Source organism: Syngnathus scovelli, chromosome 20 (assembly GCF_024217435.2).
Source record: "Syngnathus scovelli strain Florida chromosome 20, RoL_Ssco_1.2, whole genome shotgun sequence".
In the NCBI taxonomy this organism is placed as follows: domain Eukaryota; kingdom Metazoa; phylum Chordata; class Actinopteri; order Syngnathiformes; family Syngnathidae; genus Syngnathus; species Syngnathus scovelli.
Genome location: NC_090866.1, coordinates 11,490,845 through 11,503,822, shown reverse-complemented (window position 1 = coordinate 11,503,822; position 12,978 = coordinate 11,490,845). Strand labels below are relative to the sequence as shown.

The 12,978-nt window shown below is 50.8% G+C and overlaps 1 protein-coding gene across 1 annotated transcript; it reads right to left on the bottom strand.

Annotated features, from left to right (window-relative positions):
* Nucleotides 1-90: 90 nt before the first annotated feature.
* Nucleotides 91-12,414, bottom strand: ylpm1 (YLP motif containing 1). The gene is made up of 21 exons (XM_049757358.2): nucleotides 11,555-12,414; nucleotides 11,171-11,371; nucleotides 10,891-11,079; nucleotides 9,702-10,681; nucleotides 6,868-9,615; nucleotides 6,670-6,790; nucleotides 6,495-6,603; nucleotides 6,355-6,435; nucleotides 6,109-6,283; nucleotides 5,751-5,935; nucleotides 5,549-5,685; nucleotides 5,406-5,468; nucleotides 5,203-5,322; nucleotides 4,776-4,952; nucleotides 4,612-4,695; nucleotides 4,459-4,542; nucleotides 4,313-4,387; nucleotides 2,176-2,227; nucleotides 1,664-1,791; nucleotides 1,353-1,539; nucleotides 91-1,047 (listed from the first exon to the last, which is right to left on the bottom strand). The coding sequence occupies exons 1-20, from the start codon at nucleotides 12,086-12,088 to the stop codon at nucleotides 1,393-1,395; spliced, it is 6,390 nt and encodes a 2,129-aa protein (XP_049613315.1). The 5' UTR covers nucleotides 12,089-12,414; the 3' UTR covers nucleotides 91-1,047; nucleotides 1,353-1,392.
* Between the last annotated feature and the right edge of the window lie 564 nt (nucleotides 12,415-12,978).

Below are 12,978 nucleotides of genomic sequence, written 5' to 3'. Positions count from 1 at the left end.
TTGGGAGCATTGGATTTTTTAAACTAATTTCCGAGATAGTGACTCGTCTCAACCAAACTAAACCTTGTTAGCAACAAAAGGACACAACTCTGCGCTTGTTGACTATTTAATGACAATTGAACAAAGTGACAATTAGGTGGGCTTCCGTCCCTGCTCATACTTGCCTCAATCCAACATTCTCAACCTTTTTTAAAAGTAACTGTACAAAGTGTGGCAAATACTGAGGTCTTATAAAGCCTTTGAATGCCTGCTACCGTTCTGTCCCATTAAAAATAGCTCGCCGGTCTGTAGGTAAAGGCAAAAAATCTTGACAAGAAACAAAAAAGACCTCGGCAGGTGAAAAGGCAAAGTGCCGGAAGCCGAATGGAAGGGCGGGCTCACATTGCTGCGGCCGGCAGTGCAATCAAAGAAAAACATCAGCATTTTCTCCTCCGTACTCACCACGGTGAATCCAAGTTGCTTCGTCTCTTCTCAAGTCTTTACGACAATCCAATGACAAAATGGAAGAGTCAGTCCAACAAGTTTGTTCCTCTGGCTTTTGGGGGCGGAAATGCTGCATAAAAACAAGTGAGTCTTGGTGACGGACTCCTGCTTCCCAGCTCAATGTTCAAGCGTGATGACGAGCGAGCGAGCGAGCGTGCCCTACAACAACACGCTACATTCAAGTCAGCGGCATCATGGAGGGAATTAGACCTAAGGAAAAGGAAGCAGACATTTGCAAGAAGAGGATAGATCAAGCACCACACGCTATCAATACAGGAGAGGGAAAATGTACGTTTTCTAGAACCAGTGCGGTTCGGTCCATAAATTGAATTTAAAAACAAAAACGGATGTGGTTGCAAATTGGCCAAGTGTGTGAAATTTTATTGTTTCCGTACATGGTCCAAGAAACAAACAAACGGTTACAGATATAAAACATCAAAAAGGCCTGTCTGAATACATAACTACCAGAATGCTGACCTAAAAATCAACCTAAAAAAAAAGCTATCCTGGTCAAGGAGAACAAAAGAATTGATTGAAGAGTCTCCTGTTTTAGCGTCCCCACATCTGCAAAACAAAACAACCCGGTTGGAGATTTGGAACAGTCCCAGACTTTGTGATGCATCGATTATTGGTGGAATTCATTTCCAAAATGAAATCACGAATGACTGACATGAACTTGTTACATGGATGGCGTTGAGGTTTTACGATCCTCTCCATCTTAGCGCCCCTCCCCTAGAGCCAATCACAGCCTCCTTTTTGCGGCGGGCGTCAATCAATTGCCCAGTTTTGACCCATTTTCACAATTGTTCAGAAAGGCTGAAATACATGACGACTGTCCGCAATGTTAGTTAGAAGAAAGCCGTACATACCTTCAAGTCCAACAAACAAAAGAGCGACGGTGGTGATGCTTCAGAAATATTTTGTACGGTTGAGCGCTTTCTGTGCAAGGCGCCCGCTATCGTCTGTAATTTTTTCCCAGTCCGTTTGGCCCACCACAAAGCCGATCGCACGCTTGCGGTCGGCGTCTTTTTGCTCTTCCAGATCGGCCCACCGCACCTTCAAAAAAAGACGAGAAAATTTAGCGTGACCTCACAATCAAGTGAACAAAAACGTCAAGTGGTGCCTTGCAACTTTTGAAAGAAATGATGCGGGTCAAAGCGAGTAACGGGGGCCCATTTACCCTTTTCTTCCCAGGCTGAGACTTGCGGGTGGCGTAGTCATCGGGCAGCTGAAGGTAGTCCTCCATGCCTGCCATGTGAGCGGCGTCACGCTTCCTCTTGCTGCCAATCCCCAAACCGTCCAGCTTGTCTGAAGAAACGCACCGTTGCTGTTCAGGTCAGGGCCGACAAGAACCGGGCCGGCCGGGCATTTATTGGTGACGCGCAAAATGGCTCGGCGAGCTTCTGACGCTCGTAGCTGCTGCTTTGAGGTAACGACACGTCGCCCATGAAAACGTCAGCGTTCGTTTGAGACGGTTAGCAGATTTCCCTCAAATCCTCAATCTGTTGTGTGTAGCGCTTTTCGTTTCGCTCTCTGAGTGTGCGCCAAAGTCTGCTCGAGTGTTTTCAGACATGCTAAATTGCAAAACGTGCCGGCGAAGAATCGCTCACGGAAACAGCAAAGCCCAAGTTGGCCGTTGCTTTTTTTTTCTTCTTCTTCTATCACTGCATCGCACACATGAAGTGAACTTACCGAGTTTTGCTTCCGACGTGTCCATCTCCCATTTGCTTTTTGGAATGTAGCCCTGGATTGTGTAAAGAGACACTGCAGAAGTTAAACATCTCGGCAAGGCAAAACGAGGCAGACAGGAGAGAGAAAGAAAAGGGTTAGCTGCTGCAAAAGAAAAGACCACGCTCGTTTATGAGGTCAAGTGGAAGGACCGCAAACTAGCAGATGGTACGGAAACAATATCAACTCAGATAAAATAGTAATTTGCTGACACGAGTGCGCAAGTCCATGCTAACGTCTAATACTGCATGGGACCTGTCTTTTTTTTATACTTTCAAAATATTTGTCGCTCATTAATTGAATATAATAAAACACATTATGAGGCATGTGCTAGACATTGTTGACATTTGTGCAAGTTATGAGTTTTGGGAAAACAAGTGTTCTGGTGCAGCCGACTGACCTCGAGCGAGGGCCACATCGGCAACATTGGTGGACAAACATTGACAAGGTTTCAAAGGGGCAATTTTGCCTCACCCCTTTCAAAACAGACACAAAATGCCCCAAATAAAATTCACCTTTTTTTTTTTTTTTAACTTTGTATAACTGCATGATGGAATTTGTTCACCTTTGAAAGCCTAAAAATATGTTTTGAAAATAGAGTGGCACAGAGTAGGGCGATACATGAACATGCATTTAAAACTATAGATATAACTAAACTAATATTTAAACATTTTTGAGTGAACAACTTTTCCAAGCGCATTTTGAGTGGCCGACATTTATGCTCCATGGACATTCGGACACGCGTCACCAACAAAATAAGTTTTTTAAGTATAGATATAAAAAAAATAAAAATCTGATTTCTGATTTTAAAAGCAGACTTTGCAGTTTTGAGAAAACAATAAACACATCAACAACAGTTTCTGTTTGTATAAGGTGACAGTAAAATATTTTGATCATTTGCACACAGCACTGAAAATGTTCTTGGGCAGATGATTGAACAACAAAGAGTTAACGACATGCAATAGCGATATTTTATGGCTGCACTTTGAAAACCACCGTTCAAAGATGCCATTCTCAGCGTCTTGTCAGATAAATTGACCACCATTTTTGAAAATTGATTGAATGTTTCAAACTAAAAGCATCCCACCGAGTTGGCGTTGCGCATCCAGTGCGGCCATATGCAAATCTTGCTAGCGCTAGCACGTGGAGTATAGAAAAATATTCAAGATCATTTTCACATTGGACATCATCGTCTCATCTTTTGTGTTCATTGCTCAATTAGGTCAAGGAAATAATGGAAACAGAGGTTACGCAACACAAGGAGGGAGGGTCCAAAGAGGAGCCATCTTTCCAGATGGATGAAAAAATGCAAAGTGGGCAATATGCATGTGCAAGGCTGCTATGTATGAAAAGTTACAATGGGCGACAAGTACAATCGCTGAGCCTCGGCTGAGGTCTTAACCCGTCCGTCCGTCCGTCCGTCCGTCCCCCTCATCTCATTTATGACTAAAAATAACATGCATATGTTTGCTCATAATCAGCTTGTTTGTTTGTTTATAGAAAGTTACAGTATCATAGGTACAGTATTTTACTTTTTCAAAATGTATTTTTTAATGATTATTTTACTGTTTGGCAGGACTAATAAATAGTTACTCGGCTGTCCAATAACTTGAAGCAAAAATCTACGACTGTGTGACAAGTAAATGGGCAGTCGAAATACAAAAATTAAACACAAATAAAATGTCAGTGTTTAGATTCAAGTGATCAAAAGTTGATTTCATCTTTCTGTAAAGTGCTTTTAAAGTTCCTGGCTTTAATTGACCCTTAATACACATTTAGCGTAATTAAATACACCAGTGAAATTGCTTTAGACTTTTCCAAACTAACGTTGTAATTATTGGTTGCGCAACCTTTACCTTGGGTTCTATTGAATTTAATTGGTCTGATGCTTTGCTCTTATGACTTTCAAGCTTTTCTGACACTCGGCAGTCGGTCCATTTTTCTGCAGGCTTAATTAGGGCATTTCTTTTTATTTTATTTTCCATCTTTGTGAACCGGGCTGATTATCATCCCCCCCCCCCATCTTTAATGTTCTAAACAACTTAGTTTATGTGCATATGTATGGATGCTGCCAATGCGAGAGTGCTTCATCATGTCCTACCCGATCCCCGTCTTCCTCCTCCTCTCTCTTGGCTTCCTTGGGCTCCTCCTCGGGATGGAAGTCCTCCATTTCCACCTGGCGGGGCGACCCGTTTTGAGTCGAAGGCGCAAGCGTGGCAAGGGAGAGCGGAGCGTGGAAGAGCTCACCTCCTCGATGGCGGCGTCCTGCAGCAGGGCTCGCACGTCCAAGCGCACCATGTGACGAGGGGTGGACTCCCAGGTGTTGGACATCTGCATGAGGGGTGACACGAGGCGTCAAGCAATTGTGCTCGGCCCATTCAGTCATTTGCCATTTCAGACCTTGAGGATGTCCTTCAGGGTGCGCGCGTGGGTGTTTCTCTTTGCGCAAGTGTGGGCGTCGGCGCTGATTTCGGCGATGTAGACCTTGACGGAACACGAGCGTTCTCGTCATGAGCGAAGGGAGAGGACGGACTTGTTTTTGTGGCTCTAAGAAAACAACGTACCTCAAAGCCTTTGGTTTTGGCAGCGCTCCAAAACTGATCAAAATGCCCGACCCGGTTATTGATGGTGTCCAAGATGATGAAAGGGAAAAAGCCATCATCCAGGGTCTTCTTGAAGGTCTTGAGCATGCTGCCGCGGTAGGTGTCCTCCATCTCCGGCTCGTACTCGTACTCGAGGACCTGGAGGGGGAGGCGTCCCGTTGTTGAAGGCTTTGCAATTTTGATCCATTACAATGCCGAGCAATCAAATTCAAAAGCTGAGCGTCGTGTGACGCAAGTGCCTTGACATGCAAATTGTTGAATTCTTCATTTAGACAAAAGGAGTGCTTTACCGCCATCTCGGTGGCAATTGTATCCTATTTGTATGACTACCTTTTGCGCAACAGTCTCAACCCTGGAGTGAAATCAACTTTTTTTTTGGAGTCCTCACCTTTCTTTTGACCCTTTTGCCCGTGTCTGGGTCTTTCTCGGTCTTCTCAACCTCTGTCATGAAGTAGTCATCCAAAACCAAAACTCTTGGTGGGGCGCCGCCACAGTCCACCTCTTTATCCTGAAGGTAGAAAGACGATCAGAAGGTTGCCCGTAAACACCCAAATGACATTTCAAACCAAAAATGAGCGTGCCGCTCCTGACCCGTATGAGCTTTGCAACGTGGCTCTTTCCGCTGCCCGGGAGTCCTCTCATGATGACGACAATCTGTCACGACAGCGGCTTCGCAATGAGCACGCAAACGAAAGCCACTTAGCCAGCAGAGACACGGCGGCGGCATCAGATACCCTCTCGGGCCGCGTCAGCCTTCCGGGGGGCTTGAGAATATCGTCCACGTTCTTGATCTCGGGCTTCTTCTCCACAGGGGGCGCCGGCTGCGGCGTTGCCGAGGGGGGGCCTCGCTCCTCAGGGTAGCTTCTTCGGTCTAACGGACAACATTTTGACAATTTCCAGCTCTCCTTAACAGGTGCAGGATTAAAATTGCTTTACCAAAGGGAGAGGAGGTATGTCCGTAGCGCTCGGGCCCGCCGCCGCGCTCGTGTCCGGAGCGCTCATAGGGTGGCGGCCTATCGTAGCCCGGCCTCCCGAAAGGGTCCTCCCGATCGCGGCTGCCGCTCCGGTCCCTCTCTCGAAAGTCCAGGTCTCGTTCCCGGTAGCCCGGACGATGAGGGGGCCTGCGTGGATGGAAAAGGCAGGTGAGTTCCCATCCGATGGCTTTTCGTCAAAGCCATACATAGCCGTGCTGCGATATCTTTCGTCAACCATTGAAAGCGAGCTTGAATTAAAGAAAAAACAAAAAAAAGATACCGCTACGCGGACGCAGCGGCAGAAGCCGAGGAGGCGCTACCTATCGTCTCGATCTCTCGGAGGGTATCGTTCCCGCCCGAATCGTTCCCGTTCATATTCTTGCGGAAGGGTTTCCCTGTAGAATTCTCTTTCTCGACTGAACTCCAGGCGCTCCATGTAAGGGTCCGGTCGTCTGTCGTAATAGGGGTCCCTGCTGTAAGGATCTCGGAGAGGTTCTGGGAGCGCAATGGGGAAAAAAATCCAAATGTAAACAAATTCAGCTTTGTCAATCAAAGGTGACACCCACCTTTTTCATAGCAGCGGTCCGGGTCGGGCCTCAACACAATCCTCTCACCATAAGCGATCCTCTCCACAGTGGTACCGGGTTCTGAAACATGTTACACGTATTGCGGCTGTTGTGAAATAAAGACGGATGGTTTGCTATACCGTGTCCGTGGGCGTAATCCACAGTCTTTGGAATAACCGTGGGCACAGGCGCGGCGGGATTGGGATCCCAAGACTGCGATACGGCCGTCTGGGCAGATGAGCTCATGCCCTGCAAAGGACAACAATTGGAGGGCGCTCCAAACACCAGAGATGGGTTCGGTCGTCAAATGTTTACCTTTAGCGCATTTCGGACTTCGGTCGGGATCTCCAAACCCAGAATCCCGACGGAAAGGTCAGGTAAGGTGTCAACAAGCGTGTGCTGAGAAGCAGGATCGGTTTTCACCTCCTGCTGCTCCCTGATCACCAAAGGCAAGACGGGCTGAGGAACAATACTGACTGACACGGCGCAGGAGCTCAGTCGGACGGAACCTACCGAAGGCGTTTTAATTCCTGGGCAGCCTTTAAGATGATTTCATGCTGCCGCTGGGAAAGAGCCAGCAGATTCCCGCCGTGCATGTCGCCAGAAGACTCCGGCGGGTTTCCGCCAGGTTCATTTGGAAGCGGAGCTCTTTCCAGAGGAGCTTCATCTCTGCCGTCACGATAGGCGGGGAAAGCTCTTTCTGCCGGCGGGTCGAATCTAGGAGGCCGATCCCATTCGGAAGGACGTGGCAGATCTTCGGGTCGGGACGGCGGCTCCTCTGTGTAATCGCGAACTCTGATCTCGCCTCTTCTATGGTCGTACTCTTCAAAGGGACGCGGGGGGCCTCGCTCTCTATCCTCAAGCCAGCGCTCATCCCGGTAGTGCTCCGGCGGTGGAGGTGGATGCTCTCTGTCTCGCGGAGGATGCTCTCTGTCCCATTCAGGGTTGAAGAACCGACCTTCATTTCGAGGGTCGTCGGACTGAGGCGGCCTCCGGTGACGGTCATCTTCTTCGCGGCCGTAGTCATCGACGAAACCAAAAGCGTATTCCTCCTCCTCTTCGTGCGGCATACCTGGCCTCATCGCGCCTCTGGCCATTCCACGACCCATAGGTCGTCTCCTCATTTCGCCACCTCTTTCGAGGAGCTCGTGCGGCATTGGAGGACACCTGCCGTAGGGTGTCCGCCAGTCCTGATCGGGCTCCATCTCTTCTTGATAAAATGGCTCCTCATCAGGCTCCAAGACTTTGTGAGGAGGTGCCCACCTGCCTCTTCTTGCACCGGCGTGCATTAAGTTATGAGGAGCATCCCCGTGGCCCATGTAAGGACCCGGTTGCTCCATGCCCATATCGCCAGACTCCCTACCATAGCCAAATGACTCTTCCTCGACTGGCCCGTGCGCTCGGTGCGGCGGGAGTCCTCGACCCCGCATGAATCCAGGATGGCCGCGGGGTGGACGACCGCGGTTAGGCGGAAATGGAGGTCTCATCCCTCTCATTGGAGGGCCCCCATCCCCCCAACAAGGTTCCTCTTCTTCATGGTATTCAGCTGGCCCCGTTTCGTCCCATTGACTGTCCATAGGTTCCCCCCTCCCCATGTGCGGACCTCCCATCCCCATGTGCGGACCACCCCTTCCCATGGGCGGACCTCCTCTACTCATGTGCGGACCTCCCATTCCCATGGGCGGACAGCCCCTTCCCATGGGCGGACCTCCTCTCAACATGGGTGGACCCCCTCTGCCCATGGGCGGACCACCTCTGCCCATAGGCCCGCCTCTGCCCATGGGTGGACCTGTAGCAATGTCCGGTCCTGTCATACCCATAGGCGGCCCACCTCTGCCCATTGGCGGGCCCCCTCGACCCATGGGCGGCCCCCCTCGACCCATGGGCGGCCCTCCTCGGCCCATCGGGGGTCCCCCTCGGCCCATCGGGGGTCCGCCTCGACCCATCATGGGTCCGCCTCGACCCATCATGGGTCCGCCTCGACCCATTGGTGGTCCTCCTCGGGTCATGGGAAAATGTCCTCTCATCATTGGCCCACCTCTACCTCTGAGAGGTCCTTGCATGGGTTCTTCGTAATACTCTTCCTCTGGGCCGAAGTGATGCTCCTCTGGCATCCAAATTTCTTCCGCTGGTTCCCCAGACTCGCCAAACTCCTCGTATGGTGGATCCTGCCAGTGACAGTCCTCTTGCGCCTGATAACATTCTTCCTCAGGAGGCATAAATTCATGAGGCCTTTTGTCAGACTCCCCTACAGGTGCTCCTGTGTTTTGCCCCCTGAAGTCTCCGTGTCCCCTCTGCCCTCGTCCTCTGCCTTGCATGGGCTGACCTCGTCCTCTATTTGGGAAAGGACCTACAGGTTCCGGTCTTAATTGAGCTTCTGTAGGCGGTTGTTCCTCCTCTTGTTTTTGGGAGGCGGGAGCGCTGCTGTTTGACGGGCCATTCAATTGACGGTAATTTGGTGAATTGGCTTGCTGTGATTCCACAGGAGGAGCAGGAGCAGGAGCAGGAGCAGCAGCAGCAGCAGGAGCAGGAGCAGGAGCAGGAGCAGGAGCAGCAGCAGCAGCAGCAGCAGTAGCAGCAGTAGCAGCAGTAGCAGGCTGGCTTAAATCACTGTCAACTTGTTTCGGGGAGTTGCAAATGTCCATCGAATCATCTTCCTCGGTGCGTGCATTTTTGTTCTGAGGTATTGGTTCGCTAGGAAGAAAAAATCCACCACTTTCCACCAAGTCATCGATCATGTCTTTTTCCGTGGTGCCATTACTAAAACTCTTGGTATGGTTTTGCTCATCAGTTGGAGGCAACTCAACTGCTTTTAAGGAAGAGTCCTCGCTGACAGATTGCGTGGGGCCCTGTTGGGCTTGAGACGGGGGTTCTTCCTTTTTTGGTGGCGGAACTGGTGGGCCTTTGACGGGAGGCTGCGGGCAAGCCTGTCTAGGGGGTTGGTCAAATCTCGAGCGCTTGCCGAATGGGGGCGGCTGGTCAAATCTGGAAGGACTGTCAAAGCGCTGCTTGGGCTGCTCAAACCTGGGAGGCACATCAAAACGTGAACCAGGTTGCTGAAAACCAGGCGAAGCGTCAAAGCTCTGGCGGGGCTGATCAAACCCAGAAGGCCCATTAAAGCGCATCCTGGGTTGGTTAAACCGAGGAGGACCGTCAAACTGCTGTTGAGGTGGCTGAAACGGAGGGGGACGATCAAAACGCTGACCAAATCTTAGAGGTCCGTCAAACGTCATGGGCTGGTTGAATCCGCTGATGTTTTCTCTAAGAAAACGATAAAACAATAGCGTCAAGATCCAAATTCAAGTTTGGCCATCTGTACTTGGTTACAAATAATCATAGGTACTGACCTTGGGCCCCCAATGCTGTTGAAGTTTGGTGGCGGAACATTAACAGGACACTTGGCTCCCATTCCAGAGGGGGTGCTTCCTCTGGGCGGGGGTCCAGCAGTTGAAGTGTGCGGGGGGCCTGGCGGAGGACCCGGCGGAGGACCCGGAGGAGGACCGGGAGGTGGGCCTTGGGATGTGAGACTGGCAGCAAGCGCAGGAGGCGTGGGTGGTGGCTGATTTATTTGTGGCTGAGTCGTTGGTGGTGGAGGCGGCGGCTGGGTCATCGGCGGGGGCGGCTGGGTCATCGGCGGGGGCGGCTGGGTCATCGGCGGGGGCGGCTGGCTCATCGGCGGGGGCGGCTGGGTCATCGGCGGTGGAGGCTGGGTCATCGGCGGTGGAGGCTGGTTCATCGGCGGTGGCGGCTGAGTCATAGACGGCGGCGGCTGAGTCATTGATGGCGGCGGCTGAGTCATTGACGGCGGCGGCTGAGTCATTGACGGCGGCGGCTGAGTCATCGATGGCGGCGGCTGAGTCATCGGCGGAGGCGGCTGAGTCATCGATGGCGGCGGCTGAGTCATCGATGGTGGCGGCTGAGTCATCGGTGGCGGCGGCTGAGTCATCGATGGCGGCGGCTGAGTCATCGATGGCGGCGGCTGAGTCATGGGTGGCGGCGGCTGAGTCATGGAAGGTGGCGGCATTCGCATGTCTTGTCCCGGGTAAGCGCCATACTGCGCCATGGCTGCATTGTTATACTGCATGGCGGCGTAGGGCACCATGGCAGTGAGTGCAACGATGGTCTCCTGAATGTGGACGTTGGTGGCATTCATTTGATCCTGCCACTGCTTCCACTGGCTCTCATAGTCATGCAGCTGGTCTTTGTGCGGGTACGTTTGGAACTGCTCGGACCACAGCTTGAAGGTAAGCTCCCAATCTCGGAAAAGAGGCGTGAACTGCTGCTTTTGCATTTCGTAATGCCTCAGCTGCATCTCGGGAGACATTGACTGAAAAGGAAACGTTAAGGGCGCGCCTTATTACCAAGCCAACAGCTACGCAAGTTTGAACAGATTGGAATCCGAAGTGGCAATGGAAGACATAAATGTTGTTAAATGGGATCATTTTGGAAACGCCAACACTTCACAAAAGACTTTTTTATGGTAAACGGTCTTTCACCTGTAACACCGAAAGTTTGGCATTGGCTTTCATCACCCACCTCGAGGTTTGAAGGTTGCTGAATAAGTGGCTGATACTTTTCCAGTATTTGCTGAAGCTTTTCATGCTGCTGCATTAGAGCCTGATAATGTAAGCCGACCCTCTGCTGCTGAACCTGCTGCCACTGAGCCGCCGCAGCCTGGAGTTGCTGGAGTCGGGCCGCCTCTTCCGGGTCTTGCTTTTTGTCAGGCTTACAAACGAAAGCATGACAAGATGGAGTTCAGCATGGCGAGTTGGAAGTGGCCCACAGTGGCCCACACAAGCATGGTCAGAAAGCTCACCTCAGGGGGCGGAGGCGGCGCCGGTTGCTCCTCCTTCGGAGGGGGAGGAGGAGGCTCGCCTTTGGGAGGCTCGGACGGAGGAGGCGGCTGCATGGCTTGGCTGCTGGGGGGCTCTGCGTTATTTGGATTGGGCTTGGCTTTCTCTTGCCTTAACTTCTGCAGATTCTCTAGATGCTGCTTGTACCATAGTTGCTGCTGATCCTGTGTGAAAATGAACACTCTCTTCATGTACACCAAAGTCCATCAAACAGACACGTCAAACAAGAAATAGTCTGAGCATGAAGCTCATACAAGCGTTTGTGGTACGCCACTATTTAACACTACAGCCATGAATAATGTGCAGTTGTCATATTAGACTGTGACTTGACTTTTGTTGACATTTACCTGCAAGGTGGAGTTCTTGTCTTTACCGACTGGGTCCTTTGCTTTTGCTTCCGGAACAGCGTTGGCGTCCTGCGGTTTAACTGACTGGCTCTCAGTCAGCGGAGGAGCCGCTTTAGGTTCAATCTTGTGCGTGTATGAAGAAATTGGAGGCGGCTGCGAGTGGTCCGGCTGTATCGCGGCGTTGTCTCCTTTCATGTGGGAGTGCATCCCGGAGCTTCGGTCCAAAGGAGTCGCTTCCGTCGACTGCCAGGTCGGCGCCGAGTAGACCCCCGAGAGTCCGCCACCAAAGGACGGTGGTGCGCTATTCGGATGGAGCACGTTCTGGAGCTGCTTCTGGTGCAGCATCTGGAGCTGCTGCATCTGCTGGAGGTGCTGCTCCTGCAGGCTCGAGAACATGGAGCCGCTCGACGGGGCCTGTAAAGAGCCGAAACTCGTCGGCGGGCCTGCGTGGCCTCCGCCCGGGAGCTTACGCGGCCCGGGCGCTGAGTAGTTTTGCGACTGGGGCGCACCATAGTTCCCCCATGAAGGATACATTGTTCCGAAACGAGGCGTGCGGTGGGGGCGCTGCCTTTGTGCTCACATTCAGCCGGGGCCGCGATACGCACGATGCTAACGCTTGCGCGCTCGCTCGCTAGCTAGCTAGCTCTCGCCAAACGAGAGCTGCTACATCGTATGATACAAACCGACAACGTCCCGTTAAAAAACGTTTTACCCGCACCAATAACGCCTTAAATTATCACTTGGAATTAGAAATGTGTACTTTTATTCCTCGGCTATATATTTTTTACATCCGTCGGTTGGAGTGGCTGTGAATGTGGCGTTCCCCAGTACCAGCGCGAAGTGACGTCACGTATTTTGCGTGACGACTTCCGGTAATCGATACCATTCGTTGAGGCAGTAATTGTAACTTGAGAGTATTTACTTTTAATTTCATACACATTTAGGTGTGAAGGTGTGTGTGATCGGTGGTGAAACTGCTTTACTGTAATAATAATTTATTATTTGGACAAAATCTAAAGCAAATTCAGCGGAGAAACTAGAAACCCACAAAAGACACAGCCCAAAAACAAACAAACAAACAAACAAACAAACAAACAAACAAACAAAAAACGCAAGCAATAGAACGTGAGCTAGAACAAATATGTTGAATTGCACTGGCTTGTTCGGGCTTCACCATTCTCAAGAGGTGTTATACGAATTTTGACCACGCGAGGGCGTCATTTACAAGATCATTTCTTAAGAAGCACTCAGGGGTTGCGTATAAAGGTACAAAAACAAGAAATGAAACAAACCAAATGATTTAGAATTTCTAATGTGTGCCTCGTACCTGTGAGCCTTTGACTGCTTTGTTGAACATTACAAAAACATTACAAGATGAAAGAGACATTCTAAGAAAGAAGGTTGGGCTGGGTCAGTTGACTTCT